Raw genomic sequence first — 19012 nt, forward strand, 5'->3', positions numbered from 1 at the left:
AACTCTGGTAACGTAGACCCATTCTACACCTAAGGGGGTAGTAATCATGTGCTCTAACCACACTAAAAGGTTAGTGGCGACTCCGACATTCTCTATTTTCCCTTGAAAATTAAAAATGATTTTTATTTCGCAGCCCGGGGCACACGCGCTCCGGGACGTCGCGACAGTATGTATTGGAATTTGATTGTGAAAAATACTGGAACTGTATTGAACTATATTGTATATATTGTGTTATGTTTTATGTTGAAATAACACTCGTATACTACACACTGATATAACATATTTCTTCCTTACTGAGAGGTGTTTCACCCCGAATATACAAATATTTTTCAGGTCCTTCGGGTAGCCGAAAATAGCATCCTAGCGTCCAGAAGTGGGGGTGTCGGTTAGCTACGTTTAGCACCTGTGTAAGTACGAGTTCTATAACCGGGTTGTCATTGTTGGGTTTTGTAGACATCCGGAGTATGTACTATAATTATGGGAACGTATATTCTAGTTTTGTATAGACTCTGGTATGGTATGATGTATGTATAGAAAGAACATTTTCTGTTGCGTATTTGATGAGTATAGATATGTATGTGAAAGTGTGTATAGGGTTTACGTGTACCCCGCGGGATCGGACCTTTATTCAGTATTGGATCATGTATGTTTAATTGATATAGAGACAGGATAGGTTACTATATTTACACCTGGGACCCACTTGCGGGTTCAGGGCGTGACAATTATACCAAAAGTCATAACTTATTTTCAAGATAGTCATCTACATGTATAATATACACGTTTTATAACAAAATATTTTTTATGGCCATAATCATTTGTGAAAATAGTTTAAATTTTATTTATAGTTTTTTATTAGCGGTTTAGTATTACTAACAAAAATTATAAAAGCAAAACCCTTAAGTGAAATTTAAAAAAAAAAAATTGAAAACCAACTACTTATTTGGTTAATTTCTACAAATTTAAAACAAATTAAAGCTTAATCAAACAAATGCTTAGTTTTACCTTTGCATCAAATAATAATCCGAAAATATGACTAAAATAATAAAAGTGCAAAATAATAAGATTTAAAATATCATAGTAAAAATAAAAATTAATATAATTTTTTGCATAATTTTTATATTTCAAAATTTATTTTACAAGAAAAATCTTATTGTATAGAATTAAAAACTAGTAAAAATAGTTTGTAATTGAATTTTTTTGTTATTTTGATAACAATATGTATAAAATGAATTTTTTAATCAAAATATTTGTGGATACAAAAATTTTATGACAAACAAAACAATTGAAAATCTTTAAATTTAAGGGTATTTTGGTATCATTATTAATTTTTTTTTATAAAAAATTAGAAACAAAAACCAAAATTAGAAATAGAAACAGAAAACCAAGAACTAGCAACCTATTTTGTTAATATTCATAAAATTTAAATAAATTGAAATTTTAATTTAAAATGAATATTTTTATTTTTAATTAAATAATATTAGTAAAATATAATAAAATAATAAAATTGTAAAATAATGCACATTGACAAAATACGATAATAAAAATAAAGAGTATTATAGATATTTTACTTAATTGCCATACTCACAACACTTGCTTTACCATATAAATTTTATTAGAAATGATAATTAGAAAATAGTAAAGATATTTTGTAATTGGCTTTATTATTGTTTTTAAAATTTATGTATATTTTTATTCAATTATATTTAAATTCATATGATCATTTTATTTTTATTTTAATTTTTAAGTGTATAAAATAAATAATTTAATACAAAAAACTATTTCTTGATGTTAAAATTTCAGGCAAGACGTTCCCAAGACAATTGAAAATCATAAAGTTTAATTTTCAATTTTTCCACAAACAATAAGAAATTGACATCATAACCAAACGTGTTTTTATAATTTGTTTATTTACTATGCATAAATAGGAATAGAAAACAAAATAGTAATTATACTAAGTGGGTCCTTAGTTTTTGATTTTGTTCGCAAATAGTTAGAAATTGATTACAAAAACAGAGAATTGCAACATAGGTAAACACATTTTTACAATATATTATTTCATTATACAAAAACAAAATTAAAAAACAAAAAAAACATAAAAGATACCAAGCAAGTCCTTAGTATAACTACAATACTATCACGTTATTTTTAATTTTCTTATTTTTGTATACTGAGCTTGAGTTCAAATATTAGATTTGGACTTATGTTAATCTTGATAAAGTATAATATAAAAGTGGACTCAGTTTTTTCTAAGTTCATACAAATCCAATCAGGCACTGAAATAGATGACATTTTGTATTTATTTAGAAATCAAAAAAATGTAAATTGGGAAAACAAGAGATAGTATGTCATTTTCGTAATTATTTGAAAAATAAAAATAAAATCTACAATTAAATAGACCCTTATTTTTTTAGTACTATATTTGGGAGTGCGTATTTCAAGTCTTTAATTTTTTATATTTGTACAAAATCAATTATTCAAATTTACACAAATTCAGCTTTAAGGTCCAAAAATCTAGGCTTCCAAATATTAGGTAAGAGCATTTTGAATTTCACTAATTTGTATTTATTCCTACTTTGAAATTAGTAAATATAAATTCATTGAACAAAAAAATTGAGGGCTCATTTAGTTTTGAAAAAAAACTTTCATTTTGCATATTAGTTTTCCAACAAGTTACAGAAGAAAAATAGTTAGTTTTTCATTTTTACAACAGTTGTGCGATATAAATAAATAACAATAAGCCTTTTAGACAATATTTGCTTTTGAAATAATTTTATATTATTTTTTTTTTAATTTTTTTTAATCATGAGATCATGGAACTTTGTTGCCTTAACTAAAATGACTAACATTTTTTATTATTAATGATTAGGAACATTCATATATGTCAAAAACAATGGAAAATTAAGGAAGAATAATTTTTGTTATGATAAAAAATTCATTTATTTCGATCATTTTGACGGAAGAAAAAAAGAAAATGGGATCACCTAAAAATATGCTATCTTTAGTCAAAAGAAATGAAAATTATTCGTTCCTTATCACCTTACCTTAGGATACAATTTATTTTTATTCCAATATATTAGAAAACTACTAAAATGACACTCCAAATAAACAAAGTTGTAATTTGCACCTTAAATATGTGATGTAGGTGTGGCATGCTCGAATATAAATCGGTGGCTCCCAAGTTTAAGAATTATATTAATATGAATTTCAAGCCTTATATAAATATATTTGAATAGCATTGAGTGATTAAGTGGATAAATTGTAACGTCCCAAAAAGTTTAAGAATTATATTAATATATTTGATGGCTAGAGTTTCTATGTAATAATAATAATAATAATAATCACTGATACCACATCTGTAACAATCCGAACCCAAAATGGGGCTCCTGGGTGTATCCTTTCCATAACATAATTTATAAACAATCAACAACGAGCTGAAGCAAAATAAACCTCCCAAAATCATACATACCAGAGTACTATCTCATAACCATTACGATAAAATTTCCTAAAACAATACTATAACCCAAAAGTTACCAAAAACATATATACACAACTCCATACTAGCACTTACACTAACTATATTATCTGCACTCCGCCCCAAAGCTCCTAGGCTTGATTTCCTGGCGGTCCTGAAAAGTTGATATATTTATTGGGGTGAGACACTTCTCAGTAATACAAAATAGATTATTATCATTGTGTGATTAACATGAGTTTTAGTATAATCAAAACACATTTATTAATTCAACTTTAACCAAAAATTACTTTATAAAAAAAAACCGTACTCACACCTATACAGTTAAAAATATATATTTCTTTTCAGAACATAATTTGACTCAATAGCCCTGTTACATAAATCCATATATATGCGTAAAAACACCCCTCCTGAATGGACTGACATCATGTATAACACCTATGATCGGGTTGCGCAGTTTGGACTTAGCCTTAACTGGCCTACCACCAATGCTAAGTCAAATTAACGCATCTGCAAGTACGATTTGCCTCCCTATCCTAGTTCAAAAATGGGTGGGCACTCTACTCTTCTCATGCCAAATCAACTATCCATATACCAATACTCTCATAACAGTGTGATTGTACTAATTCATTCACTAGTCATGGTACCGAGCTTTCCATATAACTAGTCCTTCGGGGTGTTTAAACCATGTATTGCAATTTCATAATAAAACTGATAGCATCATCATAATTCTCAACATATAATTCATAATAATCTTTCCAAAAATTTTCAACCCGCAACATGATCGGTATTAAACCGTCAAATTCGCAACTTGGTATCAAACAGTCATATCCATAGCTCGATATTAAACCGTCATTTTCATAATTCCACATTATTCTCAATATTTTCAAAAATTAGTATAATACCACAACTCTTGCCTTATAATACCATAAAAGTTTCAACAAGTTTAATTATACAATAAAAATAAATAAATCATTCTCATGTCATACAATTTATATAATAATTATAATTTCATAAAGTACCATATAAATTTTCACAAATGTATATTCAGTAAATTTAAATAAAAATGCGGGTATGATCAATTTCACCTATTTAATTTACTTTTATTATATTTTAGAAAACCCAATATAATTAAATTTATGCAGTTTGATTTAATTTAAAAATATTCTAAAAATTTTGATATAATAAAATCCCTACAGTTTAATTTAATTTTAAAATATTCCAAAAAATATGATATAATCAAATTCATACAGTTTAATTTAACTTAAACATATTTTTAAAATAAGATCTGAACACAAATATAATTAATTTCACATACCAAATTTAAATCGGGTATATTTTAATTAACATAAATCTAATTAAATTCACGTACTCAAATTTAATCGGGAATATTTTAAAATGAACCTGACATGATCTATTCCCCTTCTTAGCATTAGAGTGGTGCCTATGACATCCAAACGACGAAATCACTCCGGTTAAAACGTTTTGTAGTGGAGCTAGGACCTGAAAATGATGTTCGTTTTTCGATTTTTTCGGAAAATGGAGAGAAATTTTAGAGAGAGAGTTTGAGGAGAGAGAGAGATGGTTCACATGGCCTTTAGAGGGGTCTTTAATTCCAATTCCTAATTGGAATCCTCAGGATATATATATATATATATATATAATTATTATTATTTTATATTAGATTATATTAATACATTAATATATTATATTATTTAATCAATAATTATTTATTAATTATTTATTTTGTTTACTTTTATGACCACCACATAAATAATTAAACATAAAATTGCATTTTTTATTTTAAGTTTCTTTTTTTCAAAGTTGACTCCAGTTAGGTCTTCAATATTCGTTGATGTGGAGTTTTGTGTGATTTTTTTATTCATAAATATATGATCTAGTAGAAATGATTGAAATCGACTTTCTATTATATGCAATTGATTCAAATCCAACATTCAAAATGCACAATTCATTATTTGGAAGTACAAAGCATGCCTCTTTATGTTATAACATATAAACTTTTAAATTGTTAAAGAAAATTTTGATATGATTCAATTTTATGTTAATTTTGGTCAAAGAAACCAATTAAGATTTTGGCCCTTCAATGTTGGACTGGTATTCCTAGCAAGGGAATGCCTATAGGAAAACTCAAATAATATATTTTATTACTCTAAGTTTATGTAATTGTACAATTGCTTTTTTAATGAATATAACAAGGATTTACTGGTCTAAAAAAATATAAAATGACCTTTTGTGTGATCAAGGATTGCCTTATGTTCTATTTATGCTCTAATTGCTTAACATTGAAATTTGTATTTTTTATATATGATAATTATAAATGCCTCTTGGATTTAATTTTTTCTCTACTTTTATCAGGCGAAAGACAAATTGGCTAGAAAAATTAATTATTTTTAGGCTAACATAATTGTTAAATGAATATTTTTATTTACCTATACCATTGGATATATAGTAATTTTCAAGTAAAATATGTGCGATACTTGATTTAATTCTTTTACAGTTCGAATGACTTCTACCTTAAATATGTTTTGCACTCAAGCATTTCACAAATATGGTTTAAGTAAGTTAGTGAATACAATTTTTGTTTATAGAATTTCGTGAATTCTATTGCGAATATGATCAAATCTCATGTGACATAATCATATTGTCAAATGATTTATCTCCAACAGGTGTGAAAGTTTACTTGTGCAAGAAATACACAACCAAAAGACTATAAAGTCAACGATGAACATGATTTATTGCATCCACGTCTTAAGATGTCTATTTAAGCACTATTGCAAAATTACGTTTAGTAAGCCCGTGAACAACATAAAGTTACTTTTGTTACACTTGCATTAGTTGCTACCGTCACTGGTCACGTGATGCCATGGTTACGTTCATATGAATTAACTCTTGACAGACCATTATTTATATTAAATCAATTAATTCTGGTTGTATATTTTGCATGAACTATCCTAAAAGTATAAATTACTGTGTGTTTGTATGTGATTTCGTTAAGCCCATTTTTCAAAATGTTATTTACCTTCTCAAGATTCCAAAATCATTTACAAGGCAAACGAGAAATTGCATGGTTGTCTTTTCTCTCATAATGTAATTATCTTTGAAAATGAAAACTTTCTTAATATTGATTATATTTAATATATATTTTTTATATTAATAACTGTTGTTATAGTTTGAGTAAGTTAAATTGCTTAAGCTTGTTCTTTTATGCATTACTTATTTTTCTTTTATTGTTGATGTATACTTTTTACATTACCTTAAAAAAAATAATTTTTTTTGGTTATAATAGTAAATCAATTATCAAAACTATTAACGATTTTCATATGTATATTCTTATTCGAACAAAAATAACTTGACATGGACTTCGATCATAACATTTAACTGAAAATTTGAGTTTGTGAAATTACCCTCATTAAAAGTAACTAACAAATTACTCGTCCTTATTCGTATTCTTTCACAAACCAACATAAATTAATTTAATTTTGTTTTAAAATTAAATAAAAAATTAAAGTATTTTTAATTGCACAATGAAAATTATATTTTCCTATATATAGACTATCAGTTAAGGAAGGGGGAATAATTTTTAATCGCCAATTTTTTTTTTGTCCTTTCAAAAAGGGTATTTTGTTTAAGTTTAAAATTAAAATAAAATTATGAAGCCCCTAAGGTATTAGCGCAGTGAAAAGCAAACATGCAATCCAGTAGGAGTGTCGAAGGTTCGACTAATGGTTGATGCACTCAGTTGTAGACTTCCAGTAGATGCAGTGTAGTTGTGTTATGGGGCAAGTGTCTTGAGATGGATCTTGGAAGGCGAATTGGCCGAATGTCTAACTCAATTGTGAATAAGTTGTGTCTGTTTCCGATTAATTCGGGTGGCAAAACAAGAGGAAGGCTGCTGCTTTGTGGGTTTGGTGTCGCACCGGAGGCTCTAAAGGACTCGTTGGTGGCAGGTGTTTTCACGTAAAATAAAAAAAAGTAAAAAAATAAAATTATGAAAATTAATAAATAATTATATTGCAGCCTAATAACTAGGTCTGGCAAAACGGGTCATGACCCGTTGGGTCACTCGGACTTGGTCCAGCTAAAACGAAAAGTCAACCCAATTATAAACGGATCAACCCATGACCCGCCCGTTTATAACCGGGTTAATCCGGGTTCGGGTTGGGTCACCCTATACCATTTAACCAAACCCTAATCTCTTACGCAGCTATGCTAAACTTCCCCATGCCACGCGGTTACGGCCACACCCCCACTACCCTCTGCCCAGGCTCCCAGCACTGCACGCCGCACCCCACTCCCCAGGCAGCCCAGCCCGCAGCACTGCAGCCGGAACTCTCAGCTCCACCAGCACCTTCCTCTCTTCCTTCGCGTAGAGGTCGCCTATCCGGACGGACCCGAACCCAGATCCTAGCGCTGTCGGCCGTTCGTTGCACGAGTATACCGCTAGGATCTCCGCCGGAGCAGAGCCGAGAGCGAATCCCAGTTGAAGGCAGAGGTCCTGCGCCACGACGCTCAGCAGCCCGCCCACGCATTTGGCGAACGCGTCCGGCTCCGGCGTCAAGCTTCCATGGCCGGTGCTATTTGTGTATGCTTTTCAATATCTCTAGCTTTTGGCTATAGCTCAGCAAACCAAGTAAGGTCTTTCTCTCCTCTTTGGACCCCTTTCTTATCGAAATGACGCGTAGCCTACTGGTAATTTAGATATCCGCTTCGATGTATTTGTATTTCCATGTGGGTTTCATCAACCAGGTTGGTTTATTGTAAGAAATTTATCAAACACTGCCAATTTATCCAATTTAAGCGATTTTCGGCGCTTGCCCAGCGGAACCCTAGCTCGTCTGATTCAAGCTCTGACGAACGAACTGTTTGTTGTGTCAGCAAGGACGATGGAGGCGATCATTTTTCTGAATTAGATACAGTTAGAATCGTTGAAATCTTGTATAACTTGAAAATGGAACCCTATCTTGCTTTGTCTTTCTTTCGACAATTGAAAGAGCGCGGGTTCTGGCACAATGTTGGAACGTATGTAGCAATTATTAGAATACTATGTTATTGGGGTTTCGAGAGGAAGTTGGATTCTATACTGATGGAAGTTATTGGGATGAGAGAGGATCAGCTGGGTTTCAAAATTTCAGATTTGCTTGGAGCTCTTGCAGAGGAACTTGAGGGCGAGCAGTCAAACTTATTGGTTCGAGCATTTAGTGCATTGATAAAGGCTTATGTTAGTGTTGGTATGTTTGATGAGGCCATTGATGTGTTGTTTCAAACAAAAAAACGGAGGTTTGTTCCACATATTCTTTCATGTAATTTTCTTATTAATAGATTGGTTGAATGTGGCAAAGTGGATGTGGCTGTTGCCATTTATCAACAGCTGAGGCGACTGGGGTTGACCCCGAATGAATACACTTATGCTATTGTTATCAAAGCGCTTTGTAAGAAAGGAAGTTTGGAAGAAGCGGTTAATGTGTTTCAGGAAATTGAAGAGGCTGGGGTGACACCAAATGCCTTTGCTTACTCAGCATATATTGATGGTCTGTGTTCACATCAAAGGTCAGACTTAGGTTATGAGGTGCTGCAAGCTTGGAAAGGGGCAAATGTCCCAATTGATACTTATGCTTATTGTGCTGTGATTCGGGGGTTTTGTAATGAGATGAAGTTGAATGCAGCAGAGGCTGTCTTGCTTGATATGGACAAAGAAGGGATAGCCCCTGATGTATATTGCTATGCTGCCCTGATTCGTGGTTATTCCAAGAGTGGTAATTTGTTGCAAGCTCTGGCTCTTCACAGTGACATGGTGTCAAAGGGTATTAGGACTAATTGTGTCATTTTGAGTTCGATTCTTCAGTGTTTGTGTGATATGGGCATGGCTTCTGAAGCAGTAGATCAATTTAAAGAGTTCAAGGACTTGGGGGTTTTTGTTGATGAGGTTTGCTACAATATTGCAGTGAATGCTTTGTGCAAGCTTGGAAAAGTTGAAGAAGCCGCAGAATTGCTTAAAGATATGAAGGGAAAGCAGATGGTTCCTGATATCATGCACTACACTACTTTGATTAGCGGGTACTGTCTCCAAGGAAAGCTTGTCGATGCATTGAATATATTTTCGAAAATGGAAGAAATGGGTTTTAAGCCTGATATTGTTACTTATAATGTACTTGCTGCTGGATTTTGCAGAAATGGTCTTGCACAAAAGGCATTTGACCTTCTTGATCATATGGAGACACAAGGTTTGACACCCAACGTCGTTACCCACAACATGGTCATTGAAGGCTTGTGTATAGGAGGCAAGGTGAAGGAAGCTGAAAAATATTTATATAATTTGGAAGATAAATGCTTGGATAATTATAGTGCCTTGATTAATGGGTACTGTGAAATGTACCACACGAGAGAAGCCTATGAACTTTTTGTTAGGCTGTCTAAGAAAGGAGTACTAGTGAGAAGAAATTCGTACTATAGACTGTTCAGTAACCTTTGTATGGATGCCGATAATGTCAGAGCTCTCATGTTGCTTGAGACATTGTTGGTTTTAGGTGTGGTCCCTAGCAAAAACATGTACAGCAAACTCATAGGTGCTTTATGTCAGACAGGCGATATGAGTAAGGCTCGTTCATTATTTAATTCCCTGATTGGGAGAGGGCAAACTCCGGATGTCTTTACATATACAATAATGATAAATGGGTATTGCAGAGCCAATTGCTTGTGGGATGCCTGTGATCTTTTCAATGACATGAAGGAGAGAGGGATTAAACCTGATGTTGTCACTTACACAGTTTTGCTAGATGGTCATACAAAATTAAATTTAGGAAGGGCTTGTTTCACTCTGGATGGTGGGGTAAGCAAGGAAGCAACAATGCATCCCTCTGCTTTTTGGGATGAAATGAGGGAGGCAGGAATACAACCTGATGTTATTTGTTATACTGTTTTGATTGATAGACATTGTAAGATGGATGGGATTCAGGATGCTGTTACCATCTTTCATGAAATGATTAATGCAGGGCTGGAGCCTGATACTGTGACATACACAGCTCTTATTTCTGGATACTGTAGAAAGGGAGATGTGGATAAGGCTGTAACTATTTTTAATGAGATGTCATCGAAGGGCATAATGCCAGATACTCGTACCATGTTGGCATTACACCAGGGTATTCTAAAGGCCAGGAAATTGAAGTTTCGGGAGTAGTCACTGTGTTGATTTTTGGTGGCTAGATGAACCCAAAATCTCTAAATTGCTCCAATCAATTGTATTGAGGTAATGCTGACTGCATTGTGTTACAAAGTGTTGCATAGATCCCATTTGAAATATTGATGCTGCTATAGGCATGAGGAAAGGGTAGCTCTGCAACAAGAACACTCAGGAATCTTATCTTAACAGGTATGGATGCATTGTGAACTTTATTTCTTTCATAAGTTGGACACTGTAGATTTTGAATTTTTGCCTTTTTACTGTACTTTGTCTATACAGCTTGCATTAAATATTATTTTCCTTAGGATTGGTTTCCTTTTATACATTTTGTATTATTATTTTCATTGGGATAAAAGGGAAGCTACCGTTGGATGTATATTTACTCATGGACTCATCAATTGCGTTGTCTCTCTTTCCAAAACTTAATTATTGTAAAGCTCAATAACAGACCATCATGTTTCACATTTTTCTTTAATTAAGCCATACTATTATACAATTATACGCATTTTTAAAGCTGGACTAAAATTTCCTTATATGTGTAACTTTGCATTAAATCTTCATTAATAGTTGAAGTAGGAATTTCTTATCATCTCAATAAAACATGTTCATGGGTTTGTGTTGTGTAAAACCCCCAAATATGGATAGCGGAATATGTGTGTATACATATGTGAAAGATCAAACATACAATGCAGCACTCTAATGATGAAAATACAGAATAATCCCCAACCACAGCAAATTAAATGAAAGTAAGAACAATCACAATGACACAAGGAATTACGTGGTTCGGCAATGCCTACATTCACGGGAGCAAATGGCAAAGATTCACTATCTTCTTGTCCAAATTACAAGAGAAATACAAGAACCCTCTCAACTCTTACAACCATTATCTACCAACACTCTAAATATATCATATATGACATATATATAGAGTTCCCGAAGGTTTTCCCTCCAAACCTCAGCCATATTAACGTTCCCCTTTCAAAATTTGAAATCTGCGTTGGGTGTCTTGAGCCAAACTGTTGACAGTTTTAGGCAGAATGTATTTTGCCTGAAATCTTGCTCCAAATCGTCAACGGTTAGAGCCTTACCATTGATGGTTTCCCCTGCTGCTGCTTGATTCCCTTCATGCTTTCCACTCAGTATGTGAGCCACATTTCACAACAGTGTCGAAGTAATTTTTACATCTTAAAATATCTCAACATTGATAAGTGCCTCCCACATACATGGATGCTTATAGGGAATGCTCACATTTTTATAAATCCTAAAGGAGTATCAGTGAGACACAAGTTACATGCAATAATTTTTTTTTTTAATGAATGCGATAAATAAAAAATATGCTCAACCATGTTCTCAACTCGTGCAAATCCTCATTTAGCAATTAAAAGTCAAGAAATGAGGAAAACAATTAAATTTAGTACGCAAATGTAATGAAGGAAAATATGCCTGCATTATTCATGTTGAAGTCATTAACTTAAAACAATAATAGCCATGTTGTATGGACATGAACATAAGTATTTAAGAATGTATTTTTTTGTGCCATTAGCAAGGTTTTTGTAAGTTTATGCAAGGAGTAAAGTTTCAGTTTCGATGGAGAACACTGAAACTCATTGAGATTGACACAAAAAATTTCAAATTTTTTTGTCATTGGCAAGCCTTTGCAAACCACAAAACGTGTTGAGATTGTCACCTTGAAAACTGGAAAGAGTATTATTATTAAGAGATTGCTTCTTCCTCCTTTTTTGTTTGTTATTGGAAAAAAAAAGAAAAATTTTTGATAAATATTTTTAATTTTTTAAAAAATATTATGCAATGGCACATTTTTAAAATAAAATGACTTTTTCTTGGTAAAGTGGGATATTTGCTTTTGTGTTTCTATTTACATCCTTTCGATATTATTTTCTATGATTTTACTAAATGTTTGTACTTTGTCTTTTAATTGACTGCCATTTATTATCTCCATCGGTCCATCCACATTTTTGTACTTGTCATTTTTCTCAAGTGTGTTTGCAAGAGGCTAATATATTGGTTATATTTTAAAAATAATAACCAATGAAACTCAGGGAAAAAAACTGGACAGAAATTTATCTGAACCAGTTAAGTTTTCGATGGCAGCTTTGAAGTAAAAGATTTCAGAGTATGTCATTGCTTTTAAGAGAGCTTGTAATAATTTAGTTGAAGTGTAATCATTGTTCAAAAATCACCTTTGGAGAAGGCTTTGACAACCCACTTTTGTCGTGAATGATTTTAGGTTTGAAATCAATTTTCAACTCTAAGAATGTGACCAACTAGCCAAATTATTTAAGGCTAACCTAACAAATTAATTTTTACCATAATATTATTTTCATTAAGGACTTCCCCAAAAGGGAAATATATAGTGTAGCCAACAAAGTTGTCATTGATTATATAATTGGAGATACAACTAATTGTTCCATGGTCATGTTGAGGGGCTGGTCAGTGTGCATTCCTCAGAATGTATTAGTTGGACTAGGGATGCGAAAGCTCAGGTTACTGATTGGGGTGATATTCAGGCTAATCTTGGAACTGTGGGGATAAGTGTAGAGGGAAATGGTCATCACAAGGCTAGGGGCAGTAGGGTTTGTTGCGGCCATTGCGGATACGTTACGTAACAGATAATAGTGACCACATACGTGAATTCATTTTTTGCATTAGCAGACTTCTTAAAAACATAGAGATTTACGTGTTTTGGTCCCAACATCCTGCATACTTTAAACGATTTTTTAGTGAATTTTAATCAATTTGAATGTAACATATACTACAAGTGTTGGATGCCATCTTGGTTGTTTTAGTTGCTGTTGATGAGAAGAAGCATGCATTTGCCACTTTTCACTACTTTATTGATTATAAGGAAATTCAAACTAAAAAAATCATAGATATAAAAAAAATGTAAGATATAGTGCCATCTTTTGTACTCTTTAAATCATAGATATGGGATTTTTGTTATCCAAAAAATAAAATATAGAATGTTTGTATGTTAAACAAGAACTAAATTGCATACAATGGAGCATATTTTTGTATCCAAACTAGGTGTAATAGAAACAGAAAAAAATACAGTTGAAAGAACTTAGTACACGAATGTATGCAATTTAATAAGAGAAAAAGTCGAGCTTATTTTACTGGTAGTTAAAAATATGCATACTAAATGTCAAGGAAAATAAACAAAAAATATAATTTTTTTTAAAATAAAAAATATCAACTTAAAATTGAGTTTCTAAGCTTCAATATAAGGAAAAGAGAGGGGAAAATGCAAAAAAGGAACTAAAAACTTGTTTTAGTCATTCACAGCCAGTTTGGCATTCTACTGGCCTGTAACGTTCCATAACAGGACTGTAATGACTGGTTGTGAATCAATGTACCTCTGAGATATCGCCCCGTAATGGTCTTGGAAGCCACCAATAGTGTTACCACCAATAGTGTTACATAATATCTGTAACGGCTGTTATGCACCTACAATGGGATAAGGAGAAAAAATTTGGGGAGCTATGTTGGAGGATGAAAGTGATTGACTAGTGAGATTGCATTTGACGACAATTTGTGATTGGATAAATTTCAGGAATGCTATGGGTTTGTGTCTGAATAATCTGATGTTCCTGGGGATCTATCATATGTGCCACGCTCTGATGAAGGATTTGCAAGGTATTCCTCTTTTTGAGGAAGATGGATTGGGTAAAGAGCAGCAATGTTCTGATGGGATTTTGCCTATTCCTGTGGAGGAAATTCATGAAAATCATGTAGAAGCACAACAACATTTGGATAAAATGGGATTATGGATGCTTGTTTTTGAAGGAAATGAAAATTGTCTTCGATGGTGGCACAATGAAGGTGAAGAAAGACCAGTAGGAATTTGCAAACTTGCAATGTTTGGTGAATTGTGATGTTGAGGTTTAAAAAAGGGTTTTCTTAATTAGGTTCTGTTAGCTCCTTTTTCCTTTTCTTTGTTTTTTCCCCTCTTATGGCTATTTGTCTCTCTTTTGAGGATATCTTGTACTCTTCAAGGTTGTAATTCTCTTTATTCTTCTTCCTTAAGATAATTCTTTTTCTATCATCTTTTTATTCAAATGGGGTCCTGAGTAAAAGTATTAATTCCACTTTCACTACTTTGGCTCCTAAGAAGAGTATTTTTATTAAGGTTGGTGTTTTTTTGACATATTACCTTAGTGAGTAACCTTGCGCAAGGTTATTGCTGAAGTGCTAGCAAATAGGTTGAGTGGAGTGTTAGGTGAGATCTTCAAGCTCAAAGTGCCTTTTGTGGGGGTTAGGGAAATTGCATTACATGCTATTTGGCTAGCTAATGAGGTAGTGGAGCATGTTTGTAGGAGGAATGACAAGGGGATTATTTTTAAACTGGATTTGAAAAAAGCTTATGATAGGGTTAGTTTGGAACTTTTTGGATAATCTTTGCAAGGAAGGGTTTTTGTCTTGGATGGGGGTTGCTTGTCTAATGCATTCTTTTTTCTTACTGTTAATGGTGAACCTAACTCATGATTTTGGTCGTTGGGTGTTAGACAAGGGGGGGATCTGTTATCTCCATTCTTGTTTTTGCTAGTTGTTGATGTCTTGAGTAGAATGGCAGAGAGGTCGATTGATAAGGGTTTTGTGGGAGGGTTTGTAGTGAGTCGAATGGGGGTAGTTGTGTCTCATCTTCATTTTGGGCATGCACCATGTTTTTCGTAAGTGATCCTTTATGTTTTTCTAGGTGATTATAGAGGGTCTTTCTTGAATGTTCTTACTCTCCTTTAATTTTTTGTGCTGGTTTTCTGTGCTAAAAATTAATTTCAGAAGATTGGGATTGCTGAGGTCTGGTAGATCTAGGGAGTCGGCCTTTTTAGTTGGTTGTGGTATTCTGGAATGGAGTTGACTTACTTAGGGGGATGGTAATCCTAGGTTGGTGGGTGTTAATCCTTGTTAGATGGGTGTCAAAGCAATTAAATGGGTGGAAAGGTTCTTTACTTCTTTGGGGGTCGTATTACTCTCATTCATGCTTGTCTTTTAGTAAATCGAGAAAATTACGAGAGATTCCTTTGGTTTGGGGTAGGGGAGAAAAGGGACCTATTAGTTGGGAGATTGTGTGTAGGTCTAAATGGATTGGGGTTTGGGTCTTGGTAAGTTGGTGTTTAAACTTGCTGGCCTAATGGCTAAATGGTTATGATGTTTTGCTTTAGAGGAGACTTCTCTTTGGCATAAGGTCATTAGAAACTATATTTGGCTTGCATGTGAATGGGTCGGATGCTAATTTGCGAATTAAATGTTCTTTAGAGAACCTTTTGAGTTGCATTTCTCAGACTTACTCCTTTTTAATCCCCCATACTAAATATGTTTTGGGTAATGGTTCTCAGAATTTGTTTCTAGGTAGATATTTGCATGGGTAATAGTGCATTGTTCATCTCCTTTTCTCATCTTATCGTTTATCCTCAGGGCATAATGATGTTATTCTTCCTTTTTGATATCTGATGGTCCAATGTCTTCTTGGGATTTCCAATTTTGTTGAACTCCAAATGCTAGGGTGGTGGAGGAGCTCTCTTCTTGGTTATTGGTGTTGGAGAACTGTCTTCCTTCAATTAGGAGGGATTGTTCTTGGTCTTTTTAGTTTCTTCCAGCATTTATCCTTGTAAATCATTTTTTGATCGTTTGTCCAATGCTAATTTGTCCTCTCGGCGCTGTAAAGGTATTTGGAAGGCCAAGGTTCCCTCTAAAATCAAGGCTTTAATTTGGTTGGTTGTTCTTGGTAGAGTTAATGCCAACATTCTGGTGCAGAGTAGGAAACTTTTGAAGGCACTGTCTCCAGATGTGTGTTCTATGTTTTGATAGTTCAGAAACAATACCTAATTTTTTTCTGCATTGTTCTTTTGCTTGGAAAGTTTGGAGTATGCTTTTTGTCTTATTTGGAGAGCATTGGGTTTGTCTAGAGTTGGTGGAGGATTTGTTAGCCACATCACTTTCAGGGTTTGGTAGGAGTAAAGATGCCTATGCATTGTGGAGATGTGCAGTTTTCAGGGTGTTGTGGGTGATTTGGTTGGAATGAGATGTGCATATTTAGTGTGGGGTGGGGGGGGGGGGGAGAGAGAGTTGATCTGTTCTTTGTCATGGGATTGGATTTATTATTCGGCCTCACTTTGGTTTTTTGCCACTGATTGGTTTAGAGGAGTGAGTTTTTCAGATATGGGGTTGGCAAGCATTTTTATTTTGATATACGGATTATAGTATATAGGTTGGATGTTTCCGTGAGCAGTAAGCAGCAGATCTCCCCTTATTGTTGGAAAGCTGGTGGCTGCATGTGAATTCTTCCAAGGCAAGGGACGGCCTTGTTCAACATAGTTTTTCCCCTCTTGTCACTTTAAAGGTAAGAATTGACATACTCTAGTATGGGTGTATGTGGAGAGGAACTCTCTTTTCTGAAGAGAGATTGGTAATTACAGTTTGAATTGGGCGTGTCCTTGTAAAATCAGTAATGACTGGAGTATGGGTGTAATGGGGAGGAACCCTTTATCCTGAATAGAGATTGGTTGTTACAGTTGAATTGGATGTGTCCTGGTAAAATCATTAACAACCGATATACTGCCTGAGACCGGGTGTGCTCTCCTCTGCATAGCAAGAGAAAGAAACAACTTCCTGAGGGGCCCAAAAATTCTTTTTGTTGGGTTGACGGATAAATACATATTAAAGCGAGGAATTTCTAGCTCTAGTTTCAGATGAGCTTCTCCCAATTTTGTTTGGTAATAGAATAGTGCGGTTCACTCTGGGCAAGGCTCGACTTTTTGCTCTGTCCATGGAGTGTGTGCTTGTGCATTTGTGTGTGTGTATGTATATTTCTTTTGTTTTTGTTTTTCCCTCTAATGATATCATTTTCTTTTCTTATAAAATAATATTCAGATGTCTTGCTGTGACTCCATCAAGTATATATATTACAAAGAGATAGCTCTTCCACCTGGGTGTTAATGATGACGTTATCATGTTCACATGATAAACATATTGATGAATGTTAAACTTAAAATTTATTTTTCTGTATATGTGCGTGTGTGGGTCTTTCCACATGCCTTTCACCAGATAGCTGTTTACATATGTTTATTTCAAAATTTTTGCAGGTCAACAACCTCACATAAGCTTTATGCTTCTCAGTTGTTTGCAGAAATCAGTTTTCGGAATTCTCAAGAGGGAAAGGTGCTACTTCATTCATGTTGTTTGGCAATTAACTAATTTACAGTGAGGCCTGATAGGACTTGGGGGTCTTGAGATCCTTGGTCCGTGTCTCTAATGATGGTATCCTAACTATCTTTGGATGAACGGGCTTTGTGTGGTTGCTGGCCTTGGCTCTGCATTCTGAAATATGGAGATGCTGGTTATATAGTTGTGTAAGTTTCTAAGCTCTCAACCTCTACTGTGTTTCACTTTTTGTCATGATTTGATGAGAGTTTTGAGCTGTCATGAGTTTATTTAGGGAGTTGATTAAATGCAGTAATGAGTCATCTAGTTACTTTTGTAAGTTATGAGATCGTCTTGGTGCATACTTTTGAATACAATCCATTTCATATGATTTCCATTGAATTAAATGGGGGCAATTATATCCTGTGGGCTATGGCTGTTGAAGTTTCTCTCACAGCTGAGGAAAAGTTGAAGTATATTCATGATGACCCAACAATAAAAACTTCTAATAACTATTCGGTATGTTTGCAAGAGGATCCTTAAATACGTCATTGCGTATATGTAGTGGAATAGTATGCGACCTTTGGGAACATCTGAGGGAGTTGTATTCTGTTGTGACCAACATCACTTGAATTTACCAGGCTGCGCAATCCAACTTTTATAAGAAGCAAGAGGGCAGAAGCTTATATTAATACTATCAGGGCTGTAGTATTTTTGATGATTTAAATATGTTCCAGTATATTTCCTCTGATGTTTCTAAGAACTAAGATGATCAGACAACGTGATGCCTTTATTGATGTTAGACGTTTATGGGATGCGAGGGATGAGTTTGAGCCTGTTCATGCATGGGTTATTGGGAAATTCCTTGGTTGGTTTAGGGGTTTTCTTATCTTCATTGAGGTACATGGACTGAACTCATTGAAACTTACTCGAGGGTTTAGTTGGAGAGATTTGGATTTGCAACTGTGTGGTGGTCATGGTGATTAGAGCCAAGTTATTAATAATTGTGGTGGTAGAGGAGGGTGTAAAGGCCATCTTTGAAGAGGGATGAAGCCCCATAGCTGATGGTGGAATTAATAACTATGGTTGTGGTTGAAAAGTCAGTTGCGATCTTTTGTGCATGCTAACTTTGACTTTGTAGGTCACACTTGCAATTGTTGGCACTTGTCAAGTATCACTCATATCTA

At 33.8% G+C, this 19012-nt stretch overlaps 1 protein-coding gene across 9 annotated transcripts in view; it reads left to right on the forward strand.

Annotated features, from left to right (window-relative positions):
- The first annotated feature begins 7698 nt into the window (after window positions 1–7698).
- LOC131165282 (pentatricopeptide repeat-containing protein At2g26790, mitochondrial) overlaps window positions 7699–19012 on the forward strand; it is a 31886-nt gene continuing 20572 nt past the window's right edge. For 7 of the 9 annotated variants that reach the window (XM_058122929.1, XM_058122930.1, XM_058122928.1 and 4 more), the window contains exons 1-2: window positions 7699–10856; window positions 17768–18034. In XM_058122929.1, the coding sequence (XP_057978912.1) occupies window positions 8217–10664 (2448 nt within the window). In that variant the 5' untranslated portion in view covers window positions 7699–8216 and the 3' untranslated portion in view covers window positions 10665–10856; window positions 17768–18034. The remainder of the gene's footprint in view (window positions 10857–17767; window positions 18035–19012) is intronic. The other 2 variants (XM_058122935.1, XM_058122931.1) reach the window with 1 other exon arrangement.

The sequence above is a fragment of the Malania oleifera genome, chromosome 10, assembly GCF_029873635.1.
Source record: "Malania oleifera isolate guangnan ecotype guangnan chromosome 10, ASM2987363v1, whole genome shotgun sequence".
Taxonomy (NCBI): domain Eukaryota; kingdom Viridiplantae; phylum Streptophyta; class Magnoliopsida; order Santalales; family Ximeniaceae; genus Malania; species Malania oleifera.